Source organism: Thermobia domestica, chromosome 11, assembly GCF_964235325.1.
Source record: "Thermobia domestica chromosome 11, izTheDome1.hap1.1, whole genome shotgun sequence".
NCBI lineage: Eukaryota > Metazoa > Arthropoda > Insecta > Zygentoma > Lepismatidae > Thermobia > Thermobia domestica.
In genome coordinates, this window is record NC_137464.1 from 250,011,230 (window position 1) to 250,028,563 (window position 17,334).

The window sequence follows — 17,334 nt, forward strand, 5'->3', positions numbered from 1 at the left end:
AGTCATTCAGGTGCCAACTGTGGCTTAAAATATGGACAAATGTGTCCCTACTTTTTCATTTTTGTAAAATTAAGTAGCATTGTTTGTGATTCATCCGGATCGTTAATTAGATAAGAAAGATTTTGTTTTACATCTGCAGCTATTTGCTTATTTCCAAACGTTAATGATGGAAATGACCCAGAACTCACCATGAGGAGGTGGCTGTAGTTCGAGTTCCGCCCACCCGTATATACTAATGTTGCATATGGTAGTGCAAGTCATATTGTTACTCTTTTACCTCAAACTGTTTCTCTTCTCTTTTTTGTATTACATTCTGGTATGTTTTTTCTTGATTGTAGTGTTGATAGGACAAATCTATGTCGTGCTTCTTGCCCACATACCGTTGATGCCGCTTCTGTCCCCAACTTCACCATTCTTTCTACCGCGCGAGTGTGACAGGGTAAGGATGTAATATATTCATTAGTCATTGGAGCCGTCTTTACATTTTCTCTTAGCTTCTGCAGGCTCAAGTGTTTTGTCAGTGGTGGCTCTGTCAGCGTCATGTTGACCAATTAATCATATCAACATAGTTTGTCGCTTCTAAGTTGATTTCAGGGATGACGAATTCTCGTACCGGTACGCGACCACCAGATTGGGTCGTTTGTCTTGCTTTTAGGACTCGCCTCCAGCCGAGCTCTCGTACGTTAGCATCTTGGTCAGTCAACATTGATAGAAGTAGGTTTTCAGGATGACCGTACCACGCATTTCTACGGACACTGGATCAATTATTTTCCTGTATTTCGCTTCCATGTGGCGAGAAGTCGTGATGAGTTGCCACAAATGACGAGCTTCTTCTGCACATGATGTATTACGGATCACAGCACACCAGAGTGGCGCGTAGACCATCATGATGTACTGGACGATGGTTTTAAGTTCATTCGTGGGTTCTTTTGTTCCTACGCACAAACGTAAGACTCTATTTGCTGTAATTACCCATCTGGCTTGATGGATTTTACCAGGCTTCATGTGAGCTAACTCAATGGGCCATTCTCCTGAAGAAACCGCTTGGCAGATATTCAGCACATATTTTTGATCCGTGTTTAATGAATCCTCAGTGAAGTTGAGATCCCAGTCTACTGGAACGGGCTGAAAAATCTGGAGTGACAACTCTTCGCAGATTGGAAGTGCTGATCCTATTGGTCCTTTAAATGTATTTGGTAAAGTAGACTTGCCGTCTATAAATTCAATCAAATGTCGAAATGGGAGCTCATTCGTGTGTATGATGATTAATTGGTGATATGATTAATTGGTCAACATAACGCTGACAGAGCCACCACTGACAAAACACTTGAGCCTGCAGAAGCTAAGAGAAAATGTAAAGACGGCTCCAATGGCTAATGAATATATTACATCCTTACCCTGTCACACTCGCGCGGTAGAAAGAATGGTGAAGTTGGGGACAAGCGGCATCAACGGTATGTGGGCAAGAAGCACGACATAGATTTGTCCTATCAACATTACAATCAAGAAAAAACATACCAGAATGTAATACAAAAAAGAAAAGAAAAACAGTTTGAGGTAAAAGAGTAACAATATGACTTGCACTACCATATGCAACATTAGTATATACGGGTGGGCGGAACTCGAACTACAGCCACCTCCTCATGGTGAGTTCTGGGTCATTTCCATCATTAACGTTTGGAAATAAGCAAATAGCTGCAGATGTAAAACAAAATCTTTCTTATCTAATTAACGATCCGGATGAATCACAAACAACGCTACTTAATTTTACAAAAATGAAAAAGTAGGGACACATTTGTCCATATTTTAAGCCACAGTTGGCACCTGAATGACTTGACCCATCAAACTGAAATTTTTTTTTTCACGTAAAATATTGACCTTTTACAGAAACAAAACCACATAGGATAACCATATTTCATAAAACTAGATATTTTACATTTTTTAAAATAACATTTATTTTTTAACAAAATTTCAAAACTTTTGGCCGTTGGTGGCACCTAAAGATATTGACCAATCGACTTGCAATTTTTTACACGTTATATGGAGGCCATTTCGCAAAAAAATATCACTAAGGGTAAGCTGATTTCAAAAAAAGTGGAAATTCGATGCACCCTACTGTACAATCATATAAAAATACTACTTACCAATAAATTTTAAAAATATATTTCTTAAAGGTGTATCTTATTTTTACTTCTAGATTTTTTGTACAAGCCTACTTTTCAATTTCTGAATTATTTTTCAAATAGAAAATACTCAATCCACTACTATCTACGCTCAAATCTGAGATCCTAATAATAGTTGTTTCAATGTATGGTTAGACAAAATGTCAATCTACAGAAATTTCTCCAAATGGATAATTTCACACTTATATTTTGTTCGTATATTTTCTTCTGCGATATTTCAAGGCCGACTCCATAATAAAGCGATACTGGTTCCTTTATTTATATACTCCTCTCTTCTTACAGCATCATGATCATACGTATTGTGCCAATATTGGCAAGTCACTTGCCGCAACTGAGAAGCTTCCATTCTCCACGGTCTTCCCCTAACCTCTTCACCTTCACCTACGATTTTACTGCTTTTATACCGGCCATCAATTGTAGCTTCCCGTCTCCACCTTCTCTTTTTGCTGTCACTATATCCTTTAGAACGTCCCTCATGATACAGTTCCTTTTTGGCCAATGTCCCACCCAGTTTCTCCTCCTCTTCCCAATATCATCTAAAACTGTTTTTTTTTTTCTACCCATCATTTCTAACATCCTCATTCGTTTTTCGCTCGACCTAACTAATTCTCTCCATTCTTCTCCACACCCACATTTCAACAGCTTCCAGTCGTTTTTCATCATTTTTGCGTAATGTCCATGTTACATGTAATGTTCTTCTTACAATATTAATCCTTAGAATTGCCATACCCTTGTAAATTTTAAAATAGGTAGAATTGAGAGTATGATTCGAATATACAACAGACTGTAAAATGTTATCTCGGTCTATAGGTTATTCGCAATTCTACCTCCAAGGAAACAGATTCAAATGTGACACGAAATTGTGGACGAGTTTATGCGCAATCGAAGTGTTTTTGTGAACAATGAATTCAGTTAGAGAGAAAAACCCTCAATCTGAATCGTTCGGGAGATATAGAGGGGCAAGGGGAAAGCTGGTGATCTGATATTTTGTGGATTTTCGGCTATGTTGCGAGTGAATATATTTGGAAATTGCATTTAAATGTTAAGAAAGATGCACCACAGCGAAAAAAAAAAAAAAAAAGTGGTATTGAATGTTCAGAGGTGATGCAGCTTTTGAGAGGGGCCGTAAAAAGAAGGGACTATGAGAAACAACAAACGCCATTGACACGAAGAACAAAATTGTATGGCATTACTTGCTAATATACGATGCCTTTTTGTTTCGTTTGTAGTTTGTAGAAAATAAGAAAAGCCACGAACAGAGGAACAGAGACGTTATTATGAACGAAAATACAAGGTGCAAAAGCGCTATAGAAAAACAAATCAAATAATATGAAACAAACACACACTGTTACAAACGTAAGTACGACAGTGTGTACTTGTATGACATATATTACGCAAAGAATCAATAAATAAAAACAGTATCTTCCACCTAAAAAACTACAACCTGTACGCCTGATACTCTGTATACCACAAAGTTGTTGCATGTAAACAACAAGGAGGTCACAAGTAAAGTAGTTCCTCATACTGTTATAAATATTTGAAGAGTTTGGACAGCAACCATTTTTTACATTTTTCATCCTATTTGACCTGATGATGCTTTAATTCGATTCAACGTACCAAGAAACTTGAACATAGACACCTTACACGCCTATTTCAGGCAACAATGGAACTCCGTTATTTTCGCCTTCCCCCTCCAAAACATTCTTCCCCTAGAATTTTTATGGACTTCCCCTAGAGTTTTGTAACCCTCATATCTAAGGTGACGTATTTCTCAAGTTTCCTAGGTGAAGTAATTCTTCATTTTTAAATGTGTCTTTTAGTTGTATTATCGCTACATATTGAAAAATTCGCAAAGTATCGGAGCACCAGCCTTCCCCTTATTTCTCTATATCTCCGGAACAGTTAAGATCGAGGGTTTTTGTCTAATAGGTTTAATTGAATACAAAAACACTTTGTTTGCGCATAAACTCGTCCACAATTTCGTGTCACACTTGAATCGGTTTCCTCGTTAGTTTCATTTCAAATCCACAAAAGGACAGCCATTTTAGAAATGAAATGAAATCTTTAAGTTTTACGTCCCACGGTTATGCCGGTTAGGCTAAAGGAGACGGTGATGATGAGTAATGAATGAAATGGTGGAATGAAGAAAGTGGGAGGAAACGGGAGAACCCCGAGAAAACCCACGCACACGGTGTTTGTCCACCACAAAGTTCACTTGGCGGGGGCTGGGATCGAACCCGGGACCCCAAGCACCAGAGGTGAACGCTCTACCACTGAGCCACCGCGGCCCCAGCCATTTTAGAGATTAACGGTGTGCAAAAGAAGACAAGACAGCAATTTTAGGGATTAACGGTGTGTAAAAGGAGACAGGATAGCAATTTTATAGATTAACGGTGTGTAAAAGGAGACAGAACAGCAATTTTAGGAATTAACGGTGTGTAAAAAAAGAGACAGGATAGGAATTTTAGGAATTACCGGTGTGTAAAAGAGAAAAATATATAAATAAAAAAAACAATTTTAACTGAGGATGGAAATGCAAGTCGACCTTAATACATCGCACAGAAAAATATAAATTTCTGGAAATTTAAGAACAAAAGAAGCTTCAAATTATTTATTACGTATTCTTTATGGTCATTATTGAACTATCGAAATGTACTTTAGAGAAAGCAAAAACACTGTCACTACGCCCTACACACACTATACCACCACCACTTAATTTTTCATGTATGCTCCTGATAAGCTGGAACATTAGTAAGTTTTCTTTCTTAACCCGTTAACGCCCAATGTCATCTGCAGGTGACACTACTTTAAAGGCATCTTCTTCCTTGTACTATACGTCGACTTCGAAACTATTTTGTGTGGTGATGCAACATACATAGGTATGTAGCTGGTGCTACTGTGGTTCACTAGAACCCTCTGATGGACAATTAGTGAACAAGAAGGCGCCTTTAAAGTAGTGTCCCCTGTGGGGACGCTGGGCGTTGACGGGTTAAGTAGAAGACAGTAAATAACTACATAATTTATATTTACCTGAGAAGAGCTGGATTCGGTCCAGGAGTATGTGAATACGAAATTAAAATCCTTTTAAAGCCTATCTTCTTCCTATGAAGCTGTGAAACGGCGTATTGAGCATCTTGAAGCGACGGAACTTTCACTGAAGCTGCAAGATTTCCATCCGCTTGAATAAAAACCGATACATGCAAAACCTATTGGGAAAAAAGTTATTAAAAAAAAACTGTTATTACCCTAGCTTCTTTATTTCAATATTACTTCTAATCTAATCTTTATATAAAAATAAACTTTATAGAAAACATATAATTTTCCTATTTTATCGTATATTCAACACTACTCTTATTTTGGTGAAACTGCCTTATTAGGACAATTTTCTGGGCACTGAAATAATTTTTACTCAACGAAGTGCTTTTCTCAATTTTCTTTAATAGACAATAGTGCATTGTGCTCACTTTATCTCTAAGACCGTGAGAATGTGCGATTTCAGTTGATCTCATGTCTTTTCTGTTGCGGCCAGGTGCTTGAACAGTATTAACCAATAGCAACGGGCTTGCAGATAATGCGTAAGTAAAAAAATGTTGCAAGTGAGGCTTTAGAGAGTAAGCTTTTTAAAGAAAAGTGCTGGGTTCGAGACTGAATGCAACGTCATGGGAGGTGCTAACCAACCTCTAAAGTAATTATGCAGTTCCTCGACGAAGAACAACATGCTTCAGCCTAGCTAGTAATTATGTTTGAATAGTGTCGTAAAGTACATTTCATATAAGCGACACTATTTTCAATGTTCAATCATGTATGTATGTGTAGTCAATAATACAGTTTTATATTAAATAATTTATGTTAGTTGATTTTTGATTTGAGGTAATTTAGCCTGAGTTGATTTTTGTGCACAATCTTCCCATGTAACTACGCATGTATGCGAAATTCCAAACACGCCTTAAGGGGTATGTTTAACATTGAATATCTCTAGAATGCATTCTTATAAGCATAATAAGTGCCTTACGTCGAAAATTTCACTTTATTCTTCATATCCACATTTTTCGACAGCGTCCAAACACGGAAGAAACTCTGTCAATTGTTCAACTACTATAAATAAAGCTTAAATTTATCTGCTACAACTATATATATATATATATATATATATATATATATAGATAGATAGATATAGATATATAATAAAAATATATAAAAAACTAATTAACTCTATGGCCTATGGAACCCGGAGGTTCAATGCCGCGTTCACAAAAGCTCTCCACTGACTTCTATCCTTAGATAACTGCATCCAGTTTCTACTTTGTATTCCAATCTCTGCGAGATCCATCTTAATATTGTCCTCCCATCTGCGCCTAGGTCTTCCTAATGGTCGTTTTTTGATGGGTCTTCCAGTCAGTACTTTGAAAGCGTTTCTACTTTCTTCCATTCTAGCTACATGACCTGCCCACCTAGAAGATTCTAACAATGTTGGGTAAACCGTCTAAATTATGTAGTTCCTCGTTATGAAGTTTCCGCCATTCCCCATTCCCGTTCCTCTTGGGTCCGCTTCTCAGGATCTTGTTCTCAAATACTTTCAGTCTATGTTCTTCCCTCAGAGTAAGCAACCATGTTTCGCAACCATACAGAACAACAGGCATGATTATACTACAACTACTATAAACAAAGCTTAAATTTATCTGCTATCAATAGAATTTATATTTTCTATCCGTTTGCTCAACACACTAAATTCTTTTTATTTCCAAATAACATCTATGTAAACATACAAAATTTTAGATTAATTACAATTATTTATTATCTTTTGCATATTCTTGTAGAAAAACATTACTATTTGTTTAATAGATATGTCGAAAAGTTCTAAATTATACAGTAACAGCCGCTACTGAATAATGTGAAACTACCTCACGGATGTTTTGTGTATTTAAATATATCTTATCTCTTCTTTGTAACTGGGAATAAGTAATACGTTAAAAGAATAAAAAATCAAGGCGTAAAAGTACCATTCATCAGAATTTACAGTGTTAAAATGCATTCTTGTCTATGTTTATATATTATCTGTATTTAAAATCTTTCTTGTGTAGAGTATCTTATACGAAAGTAACAACAAAGAGAAAATAAATATTCACTGCACTTACCATAACATGTTCGCTGAACACTGAAAGGAGAATTCTTTTGATGTCTTTAACATCAATATTTTGATCGAGGTTTGTGACCTGAAGCTCCACTGGGTTAGGCGGTGCAGTGGGATATGGAAACTGACACAATCCCGATTTCCCATGCATTGGCTGAGAACTTGGAATGACACGGAAGTGACTCTGCAAATAAACGATTTTCACATATTTATTTTTTAATAAACTAAAACAGAAAGGGCAATTAAATATTCATGTACCTTCTACTTACTAATGTAACGGTAACCAAGAAAGTTCTGTCGCTTTTGTGGAGGTCTATTTTTAATTGGCCCTCACACCGTGAGTTGAATGCGAATGCAGATACGGCGAAGGTTAGTTGTTGGTGTGTGTGTGTATATATACAACATAATACCTGGTTGTGGCAGTTCAGTTACACCATGAACTTGCGTAAGGACAGAGTGAACACGGGACCTCCACAGAACGTCATAAGGGCGTGTATGCTGTACGAGTTCAAATAGGGGTCAAACGCCGCTGCAGAGGGGCGGAAGATATGCCAAGTTTTTAAAGGGGGTCGTGACTACGCGGACAGTGCAGCGGTGGTTTAACAAGTTTAAACACGGTGACGAAACTCGAAGATGCAACACGTGCCAAAAGATCAACACATGTACAAAATAAACATCTTCAGGCAGCAATTGAGGCGAACATGGCCAGGCATATAAGGAACTTCGACTACAATTGAGTGTGAGTGGAGAAACCATTCGGCAGCACCTCCATCATCTTGGGAAACACTGAAAGTTGGGTCGATGGGTCCCACATGATTTGACTCCGGGCCAGAAGGCAACGCGAGCAAACACCTGTGTTTCTTTGCTGTCTCATCTGAGGAAGGACCCATTTCTGGACGGGATGTTGAAATGTGATGAGAAGTGGGTTTTGTACGAAGCTCCACGGCGCCATCATTATTGATTAGCATCAATGAACCGGTTCCAAAACAGCCTAAACCAGCATTGCACCAGAAGCAGGCCCTCCTGTATGTTTCGTGGACTGCTCGCGGCATCGTGCATCCGGAACTGTTACCAGCTGGTCAGAGCATCAATGCAACTGTATACTGTCAGCAATTAAGTCGTGTTCAAGAACTCAAAACTCTGGAGCCAGCACTTTTAAATCGCAATTACAGGACAACGCCACGTGGCTAGGATGACTCGGGACACCATTCTACGCCTTGGATGGGAAATACTATTGCATGCGCCATACTCCCCGGTCATTGCACCGTCCGATTATCACCTGTTGCATTCCTTTGAAAATCACCTTACAGGACGCCAGTTCAAATCCCTAGTAGAGGTACAAAATGCACTTGATAAAATTTTCGCTTCACGGTCCACCAAATTCTACCGCGATGGAATCCATGGCCTTCCAGAACGTTGGCAGAAGGTCGTCAATGCTCATGGGGACTATTTTTGAAGTGACATATCGATGTTAGAAGGTGGTGGGTGAAAAAGCGACAGAACTTTCTTGGTTACCTTTATATTATAGGTTTTCCTTATATCTTAAAAATTTTGGCTGTCAAAATAACATTTCTATTGAAAGATGTGTTATTAAACTTAAGTCTTTTCTTTCCATTTATTGTATGCTTTCGCTCGTAGAGGTAAGTATACGAACATGACTTTCACAAAAGGATAAATGAATCGGAATCAAGACTTTCTGGTTAATAGTAACAGTAAGAAATGAACTTTTTACCTTGATTACTATTATTATTATTATTATTATTATTATTATTATTGTGTGCGTGTGTCCTCTACTTCCCTCAGACTAAAATGTCTTGTGATGATCCCGATTACGAGACTATAACGCATCAGAAATGGGAAATTTGATGAAGGTCATTTTGAAAGTAAAGGTAAGAAAAGTGAAAATAAAAGTGGTTTAGTCTTTAATACATATCTCAAAATAGATGTACATCTGTTGAAGCACAATTACAGGAAAGGAGGAACATATTTAAAACACAAGATTAACCATCTCGAGCTCTCGTACGTCCATGCAAGGAATAACTCAAGGAACCAATACAATTATACAAGTTACAGGAACAATCTGTGATTGCACTTACGTGTACTTGTAAGCGATATGGTGACTACACTGAAAATCTACAATGAACACATTTATATCAAAATTTATTTCCTTAATTTAAGATTGTGCAACAATGTTTCCCCTCCAAGCTTCACATAGGATTCACTACCTGTAAAATTATATCTTGAACTGTACAAAATTCTATGTCGGTTCTTCTACTTCTTCATTATGTTCTAATTATACACACTGAAATCTGAACTCCCTGGTGATACTAGCCATGGAGAACTATCGTCGGCCAGATTATGAATGTTCAGTTGAGTGATCCCGTGGCTAGCGCATCAGCGTTTAACTTCATTATTTTTAGATTTCCACTAGACCGGAGTTCGTCACTTCTTAATTTAAGTAGCTCTTCTGTTACTTTCTCTGATTATTTACGATTACTGCCCCTTGCTACCAAAATTATAAGAATATATAACACTGAAATTATAGTAGAATGAAGGGCCACGATGGCTCAGTGGTAGAGCGTTCACCTCTGGTGCATTGGGTCCCTGGTTTGACCTCAGCTCGCGCCAAATCAACTTTGTGGTGGACAAACACCGTGTAGGTAGGTTTTCTCGGGGTTCTCCCGTTTCCCCCGCACTTTTTTCATTCCACTATTTAATTCATTTTTCATCTTCACCGTCTCCTTTAGCCTAGCCGGTATAACCGTGGGACGAAAGATTTCATTTCATTTCATTTTTATAGGAGAATGAAGGTCAGAAATAAATAAGCAGTCATCAATGTGTTCAGTCACACATTACCCAACTGAATGCCCACCATTTCACTGCCAACAACACCACAGTTGCTGTTAAAATCATCATTTGCATCACAATATATCTTCTCTGTCTCTCTCTCTCTTTACCGCAAGCTTATCAAGTATGTTTAATAAGATTCTTATTCAAACTGATCTACAATAACTTGGAGGAGAACTGACCCATATGGGATTAGCGTTTACCAACCTGAGAGTCATAGTAGGCGCTAAAGGAGACAATCAAGTTTAGTTCAGTCGTATTCTAACATACATATGATCAAAATAAAGATATATAATAAAAATAGTTGTGAGCAAGACTATACCGGAAATATAACGGACTCTAATGCATTTACGTACTTATTTTGAATCAGAATTGTCTTCTAAATTTCGATAATATTTAGTTTCGAAAGCTAAGAGTCTTTCTTTAATATTTTCAGTCTACTTTTCTTCACAACTATCACGTGTGCACCTTTATTTTGATTTTCTCACACTCATACTGGGATTTCTTTGTTTCCGACGTACATATTATATACACACACTGGGGTTTAACATATATTCATAGCAATTTTTACGTTAAAAGAAATCATATCTAAGGACAATGTGCATAATTTCTTTCAGGCCTCTTGGATAGAGGTTATGTAGAATCAGGTGATATAAGTTTTGTAATACTGATCTTACTTTCTCTTCTCTCTACAGCGCCAACATGGAAGGTGAAGTTGATAAAAACCGAGCATTTTAACACGTGTCGTTGATGCTTGCTTTCTTCAAAAGAAAATGAATGAAATGAAATCTAAGTCCTACGTCCCACGGTTATGCAGGCTAGGCTAAAGGAGACAGTCATGATGAGCAATTAAGGAAATGGTGGAATGAAGAAAGCGGCAGGAAATGGGAGAACCTTAGAAAACCCACGCAACACGATGTCTGTCCATCACAAAGTTCATTTGGCGCGGGCTGGGATTGAACCAGGAAACTCGCGCACCAGAGGAGAACGCTCTGCCACCGTGGCCCCTGCTTTCTTCAAAAGACCAGTGATTATGTGTCGGAAAAATAGTCTATCTTATTGTTGAATACGATTATGTATGGTAAGCAGATATGCATAAACAATAACAAGTTGCAGAACTTCCTTGTGGCTACTGTATATGGTTAGCGTATGTGCTTTTGGTGTGGTAGACCCGGATTCGATTTGCGGTGGAAGCTAATGTGGTTCGGATCCCACGTTAAGCTCCACGATTCCGTCTCATACAACCTCGGTGCTGAAGGGACGCTAAACTCCAAATTAACCAACCAATATTATGTTGCATCGTTTTCTGTACACTAAGTATGTAGCATTCAGTTTTTACAATTTCCACATTGTACGCAAATATCAAACCTCACACGTCCACTTTCTAAGTTTTCACATTACTTTAGAGAATTCCCGTTTAAACTCTCCTCATCGAAGCCCGGTTTGGGTACAAAATCTCGGGGGACGAAACTGGCCTAGGACAAAACCTTGAGAAACGCAACCTTGCTATACCGATCACTTCAGTATAGAAGGTTCAAAAGATCACTTTACATACATATACATGAAAAACAGCATACACATTTAAATTTCCATTGAGGCAGATTTTTTGTCTCAGCAAAAAATATACGTATTATTACGGGACAAATCCCTTTATTTCACAGACACACTTAGATATTGACATAGACAGTCTCCTTTTCTTCTCAACATTTTAGAAACATCTTCATGAGACAGGAACTATTCTCAATTTAAACATATGTAGCACAGAAACACCTTCTGCAATTTGAAAATATTTGAACACAGTTCAGGACACAAATTCATTTCAAACGGTTCAGTTATTTTCCCGTGGCAGAGAGCGAGAGAGACTTTCTTTTCCCCTTAAAAGCAAAATTTTCGAAAACGCTGGGCTACGTGTTCGCATATGAATTTACATTCAGTTTTATCTTCCTACTCTAAAAGGCTCGGATACTAGAATTTCTTTTTTTTTTCTTTTTTCTTTTTCTTTCTTTTCTTTTTCTTTTTGCATAATTTTGAACCTCTGCTAGAATACGCAGTTTTAGCCCACTGAAGACACTATTGTCTCTCTGTAAGAAGAGAAAACGAAGAAAACATAAAAATAGGCGGTTCCGAAATTACCCCTTAGTTACTCTGTATGTAAGTTTGCAAGAAGATGAGAAAAAGTTCTTCGATTATTTTCGCATGTCAGTCCGGTCGTTTGATGAATTAATTGGAAAAATTGCGAATCTCACGATTTTTGTACTCTACGCAAGCGGGATCCCATAAACATTGTCTTAATTCAACTTCTGTATTAAGTCTTTCTGGATCAATCTCCATTTTGGTTTTGCTACTATGCACCTTGCTCTTTACATTTGAAAGGGAAGTGGCTGCTCCGCGCGCGGAGTTCCGCTTGACTATGTAAGCACCCATTTGCTCAATGGCCCTATCTGCCTCGCGGAGGATGGAGCGCGGATAGGGCCACGCGGAGGCCTCCGCGTGACTATGTATGCACCCATAAGAAACAATAGAACAATCTTGCCACGCGGGACTTCGCGTGACTGTGTAACGGACCTTAAAGCATGCAAATAATTTTCGAGCCGGTTGCAAAGCTACTGCTCGCGTAAAATGTTATGAAGGGGTAAATCCCAGATTTTACTTAGTTATCGGGTAACTACAACTAGAGCACAATTCGTATCAAATTTCGGAAATGACAATACACAATCACATGACACCACACTTGATTAATCTCTGTGGTTTACTCGCAACCTCTCCGGAAAGAGTATATCTTATCTATCCACTATTCGGGGTTTATTCGCAAGCTTACCATAATTATTCCAAATACTCAATCATAAATCCAACTAATTTTTAAGGTACAACTCGAACCTCAAAATTGACATCCTTGATTGTCTTCCACAAAATATGCATCAACTTCTGACTACAGAGTTGTGCCTAATTCCCTAACTATTTCTATAGAACTGCTACATTAATTCTTATTCCAGCATCTCTTGAGATTTTTCTATTGACATTCTGGAAGTTTGTGGCTTTCGCATCATTCACACTTACCCTGAAGGCACGAAGAAAATATTATTGTGTATATGCTTTTAATTACAAAAATTTACGGAAAAATCGCTATGAATTTTCGTTACCATCCAATACACTAACATATGAATATACACAAAATACCAGCACCTTAGATGAAAGACCAATGTGGAACACTTCTGCAAAATTAATGTATTACAGCAACAAAGAGTTTTCAACTTATACTGCCCGTACGAAACTATGGAAAATACAATACAATGATGGAGCTTCGTTGGCCTACCTCATCCTCTGAAATTTGCGTTGAGGTATGTGGGTGCCTTTGCTCTTGATGCGGATACCTATTCCAGCCGTACTTCCCTTGACCTCCTCTCCCTCTGTTGACAGGAGGAGATGGCGTTCGGCACCTTCTCACTGATGCTCCTTTATTCCATTGCATTGGTTCCCTCGGCATGTCTTTAGTGGGTGTGGCTCCCGCTAATGGAGAAGGGGTTCTGTGCCGTTTCAACATGGATTCTGAGTAAGGAGCTAAACAATTTGTGCTGCCTTTTGTACTATCTGTATACGTTGAAAATAAAGAATTGAACTCACAATGCAACCCTTCTTCCGTCCGGGAACCTACAAAAAGATAATACATTCCAGTTAAAGACTTGTTTTGTAACTTTTCCTTTCATATTATACTTCTAAAGTACTTATTATGAAAAATACTACTAATGCACTCTATATCTTATAACTACAGACCCAACTAAACGGAACGGTAATTCAATTGTTAGATCTTAACACGTAATACGGAAAATGAAGTATTATTTGTTATTAGTTACGTCAGGAATAATATAAAAATAATTATCTTCTTAAATAAGGAAAATAAACAGTCGTAGCAAAGCAATATATTCAACTCAGTATTCACAGCATATTTTCACGCTTTTCAATTGAAAATAAACTTTTTTAAGTACTTAGAAAATTCAATAATCTACACAACTCAGTATTTTTAAGAGATTCTATTTTGATTGGTTGACTGGAGTTAAAGTCCCTCTTTAACATCACGGGTATAGGAGACAAGATCTTATGTTTATAAAGTAGAATCCGAACCATTACTTAACTTCGCATCCGAGGGAAGTACTCCCTACCGGGAATAGAATCCAGGACTACAAAATGGTCAATTGGCTAAGAACAAGCTAGAAATTAGTTATTGTACGTTACCAAGATATGGCATCACAATTAACTTACATAGAATACTAATTAATAACTAAGAGACTCTTGAAAACACTGATAATTTTAAATGCAGCATTTTGCAGGCATTACATAGTTATAAAACTTTTATTTTTTACCTTCTTTTTAAAATTTCAATGCCATCTGTTGGCGAACGGTGGAACTAAGTTTAATCAAGTTATGAACGCGTGTGGTCATTGCGTTGTGCCACTCTGCTTCTAATATATCGGGAGGTTTCTGCACCGAGTGTCTGTCACATCTTTGTATCTCATTGACTCCGTAGTTGGTCTCACAAGGCTTGGTGGACGCCGAAGATTGAAATGCTCCGGTAAGGAATCGAACACGGGACCATTTGGACACGAGTCCAATGCTCTAATCTACGGAAATCTCTTTTTTAATATTTCTTCTTAAAATATGTGTAAACTGTGAAATTCAGCGACGAGTTTTAATTACTATGGAGAGTAATCTGAGGGCACTAAGGAGAGAACTAAAGTGGTATTACTAAGTTCCCTGACACTTTCCTTGTCCAAATTATGGTTCTTTCGGCATTGTTAGAAATTAGTACCTAGAAATCTTACATTTTTACTACTAAACTGTGTTATACGTTTTGACCATTCTTTCCACTCCAAATAACACAAAGTTGAACTTTCCCATGGTTACTTCAAGAACTATGCATAACACAATGCTTTCTGCATGGAAAGCTGTTATATCTTTACGTACACCTACAAAGAATTGTGTGTGTTTATAAGCTGGCTAGCGCCAACAAAGTTCATTCTCTAAACTTGTTTACGTTAATTCTCTTTCAAGTTTAGAAGTTTTTACTAAGTCTGATAGAAGATCTAAATTCTGAGGATGCTCAATGAATAAAATACGTAAGAATAAATTCAAACATGTAAAAACCGCAAGTTGTTCCTTCCAGAAGACTAATTAGACTTTGAAATACTGCAGACTCTTCTCACAGAATATAGAAGTAAACATTAAAAATATATTTAAAAGCTTTTTACTAATTGCACTCATTAACTTCTTATTCTTTCAGTACCTCCATATATCACTCTCACCCACTTTTGCATACTATTATTATTTCTATTTTTATAATAATAATAATAATAATAGTAATATGCAACACACCCCTTACTATGGGCACTACACTATTTATTATTTATAAGCAGGCCTTGGATTTGTATAACCTAAAAATTTTGAAAATATGCATGCATTTACGACCTTAAAAAAAATGGCACAGTACGACCTAAAATATAACATACGAAACAAAGGCTTCTTTGTGGTTGCAGGAGTGGGGGATATACCCCCTCGAATTTATATAAATCAATAGTAAAATAGTAATGAACAACTTAAAACTCTTATATTGGAGAGTCATCTTCTCCCCTTCCTCTTCCAAGGAAATGTTGAAAAGACGCTAGCGGTAAAAGGCACGTAATTTCACACTACCAGACCACTTGACTTTGAGCAGTGATGCCAGGTCTGTAATAAAAATCCCTTCACGCTAACCAAATATTCTCATGCTCGAAAAATATCCGTACACTTAGTGTAAAAGAAAAAAAAATCTTTCGCTGAACATTGCATGTACAAAGAGGAAGAATATCAAGGTCTCACGGACTTTCTATTCATACTGACGCTGCAGATAATAATAATGAGGGTGCTCTGCACCTAAGATTTTACTTGAACAGTTGAAACAAACTAGTATTCAATTATGGACAATAGTCTAATCTTGCATCACGAATGTTTGCACCTCATTCAAGACAGTTTCAACGCACTTTGACACTTCTCTTAATTACACTGAAACGTTGCTGAAATGAAGTTACATATTGATTTCTTTTCTCCCTGTGGAACTCTTCTGACAGAAAAATGGATTATCTTACTTCCTGAAACTTAACAAAATTTAATTTTTGGAACACGTGTGTAGCACAGCTTATAAGAATTATTACCAACTTTTAAATCTTTAGTCTGGCTTACTAAAAATAATACAAAATTTACCATTTTTCTTTAGCTTGTTTATTCATAAATGAAGGGAGATTTAATGAAATGCAACTTACCACAATTATAGATAATGTTATTCTACAACAGCAAATATAAACCTGTATAAATGTTGCCAGAATAAAATTTCCCCCAAAATCTAAGTTAAAGCAGCGGCTAGAGGAACGAACTCAACTGTATTTGATTACATATCATGTTGCCTTGGTATCCTGTGAACTACTTTTTAAATACCTTTATTATTTAATTTTAATAACTGTATAAAACTATTTTGTTTATTACAAACTAAATACAATTATTATTTAAAAAGTAGTTAACAGGATTCCAAGACATGATATGTAATCAAATGCAGTTGAGTCCGTTCCTCTAGTTGCTGTCTGAACTTAGATTTTTTGGGAAATGTTATTGTAGCAACACTGTAATTTCTATGGATAGTAATACCGAAAATTCTTCATGTTCATATTTTCTGTTGTAGAATAACATTATCTATGATTGTGGTAAGTTGCATTTCATTATCTCCTTTCATTTATGAATAAACAAGCAAAAGAAAAATGGCAAATTTTGTATTATTTTTAGTACCGCAGGCTCTTAATTCTTTCCATGAGTAAAAACGGAATCACAGGAGGGGGGGAAAAAACTGAACATACTGTATGTGTCCAGCTTAGTAACTTTTAAAAGTTATCGATGAAAGTGTCAGAGAATTGAAACAGTTTGAGTAAAACATAAAATATTACTGACACAAGAACAAACTATTCATAAGCTTGAACTTGGTTAAAGCAACTAATTCCTCACGTAAGAGAATTGATTTTGTATCATGCTTCGTATGACATTTACAAATAATTCAAATTCATACATAGTAAAGAAAAAAAGAGTAATAAAGGCTTGGTCAAGTGGTTAAATATTTGATCATCCCCAATCTTTAGGACCTGATACTGATATTGCACA

At 36.9% G+C, this 17,334-nt stretch overlaps 1 protein-coding gene across 6 annotated transcripts in view; it reads right to left on the minus strand.

The window, feature by feature from the left end:
* The window catches only part of Marf1 (meiosis regulator and mRNA stability factor 1-like protein), a 210,064-nt gene that overhangs the window by 66,646 nt on the left and 126,084 nt on the right, over positions 1–17,334 (minus strand). For all 6 annotated transcript variants that reach the window (XM_081732010.1, XM_081732009.1, XM_081732005.1 and 3 more), the window contains 3 exons: positions 13,475–13,809; positions 7,319–7,498; positions 5,214–5,389 (listed from right to left, as the gene is read on the minus strand). In XM_081732010.1, coding sequence (XP_081588136.1) covers positions 5,214–5,389; positions 7,319–7,498; positions 13,475–13,809 — 691 coding nt within the window. The remainder of the gene's footprint in view (positions 1–5,213; positions 5,390–7,318; positions 7,499–13,474; positions 13,810–17,334) is intronic.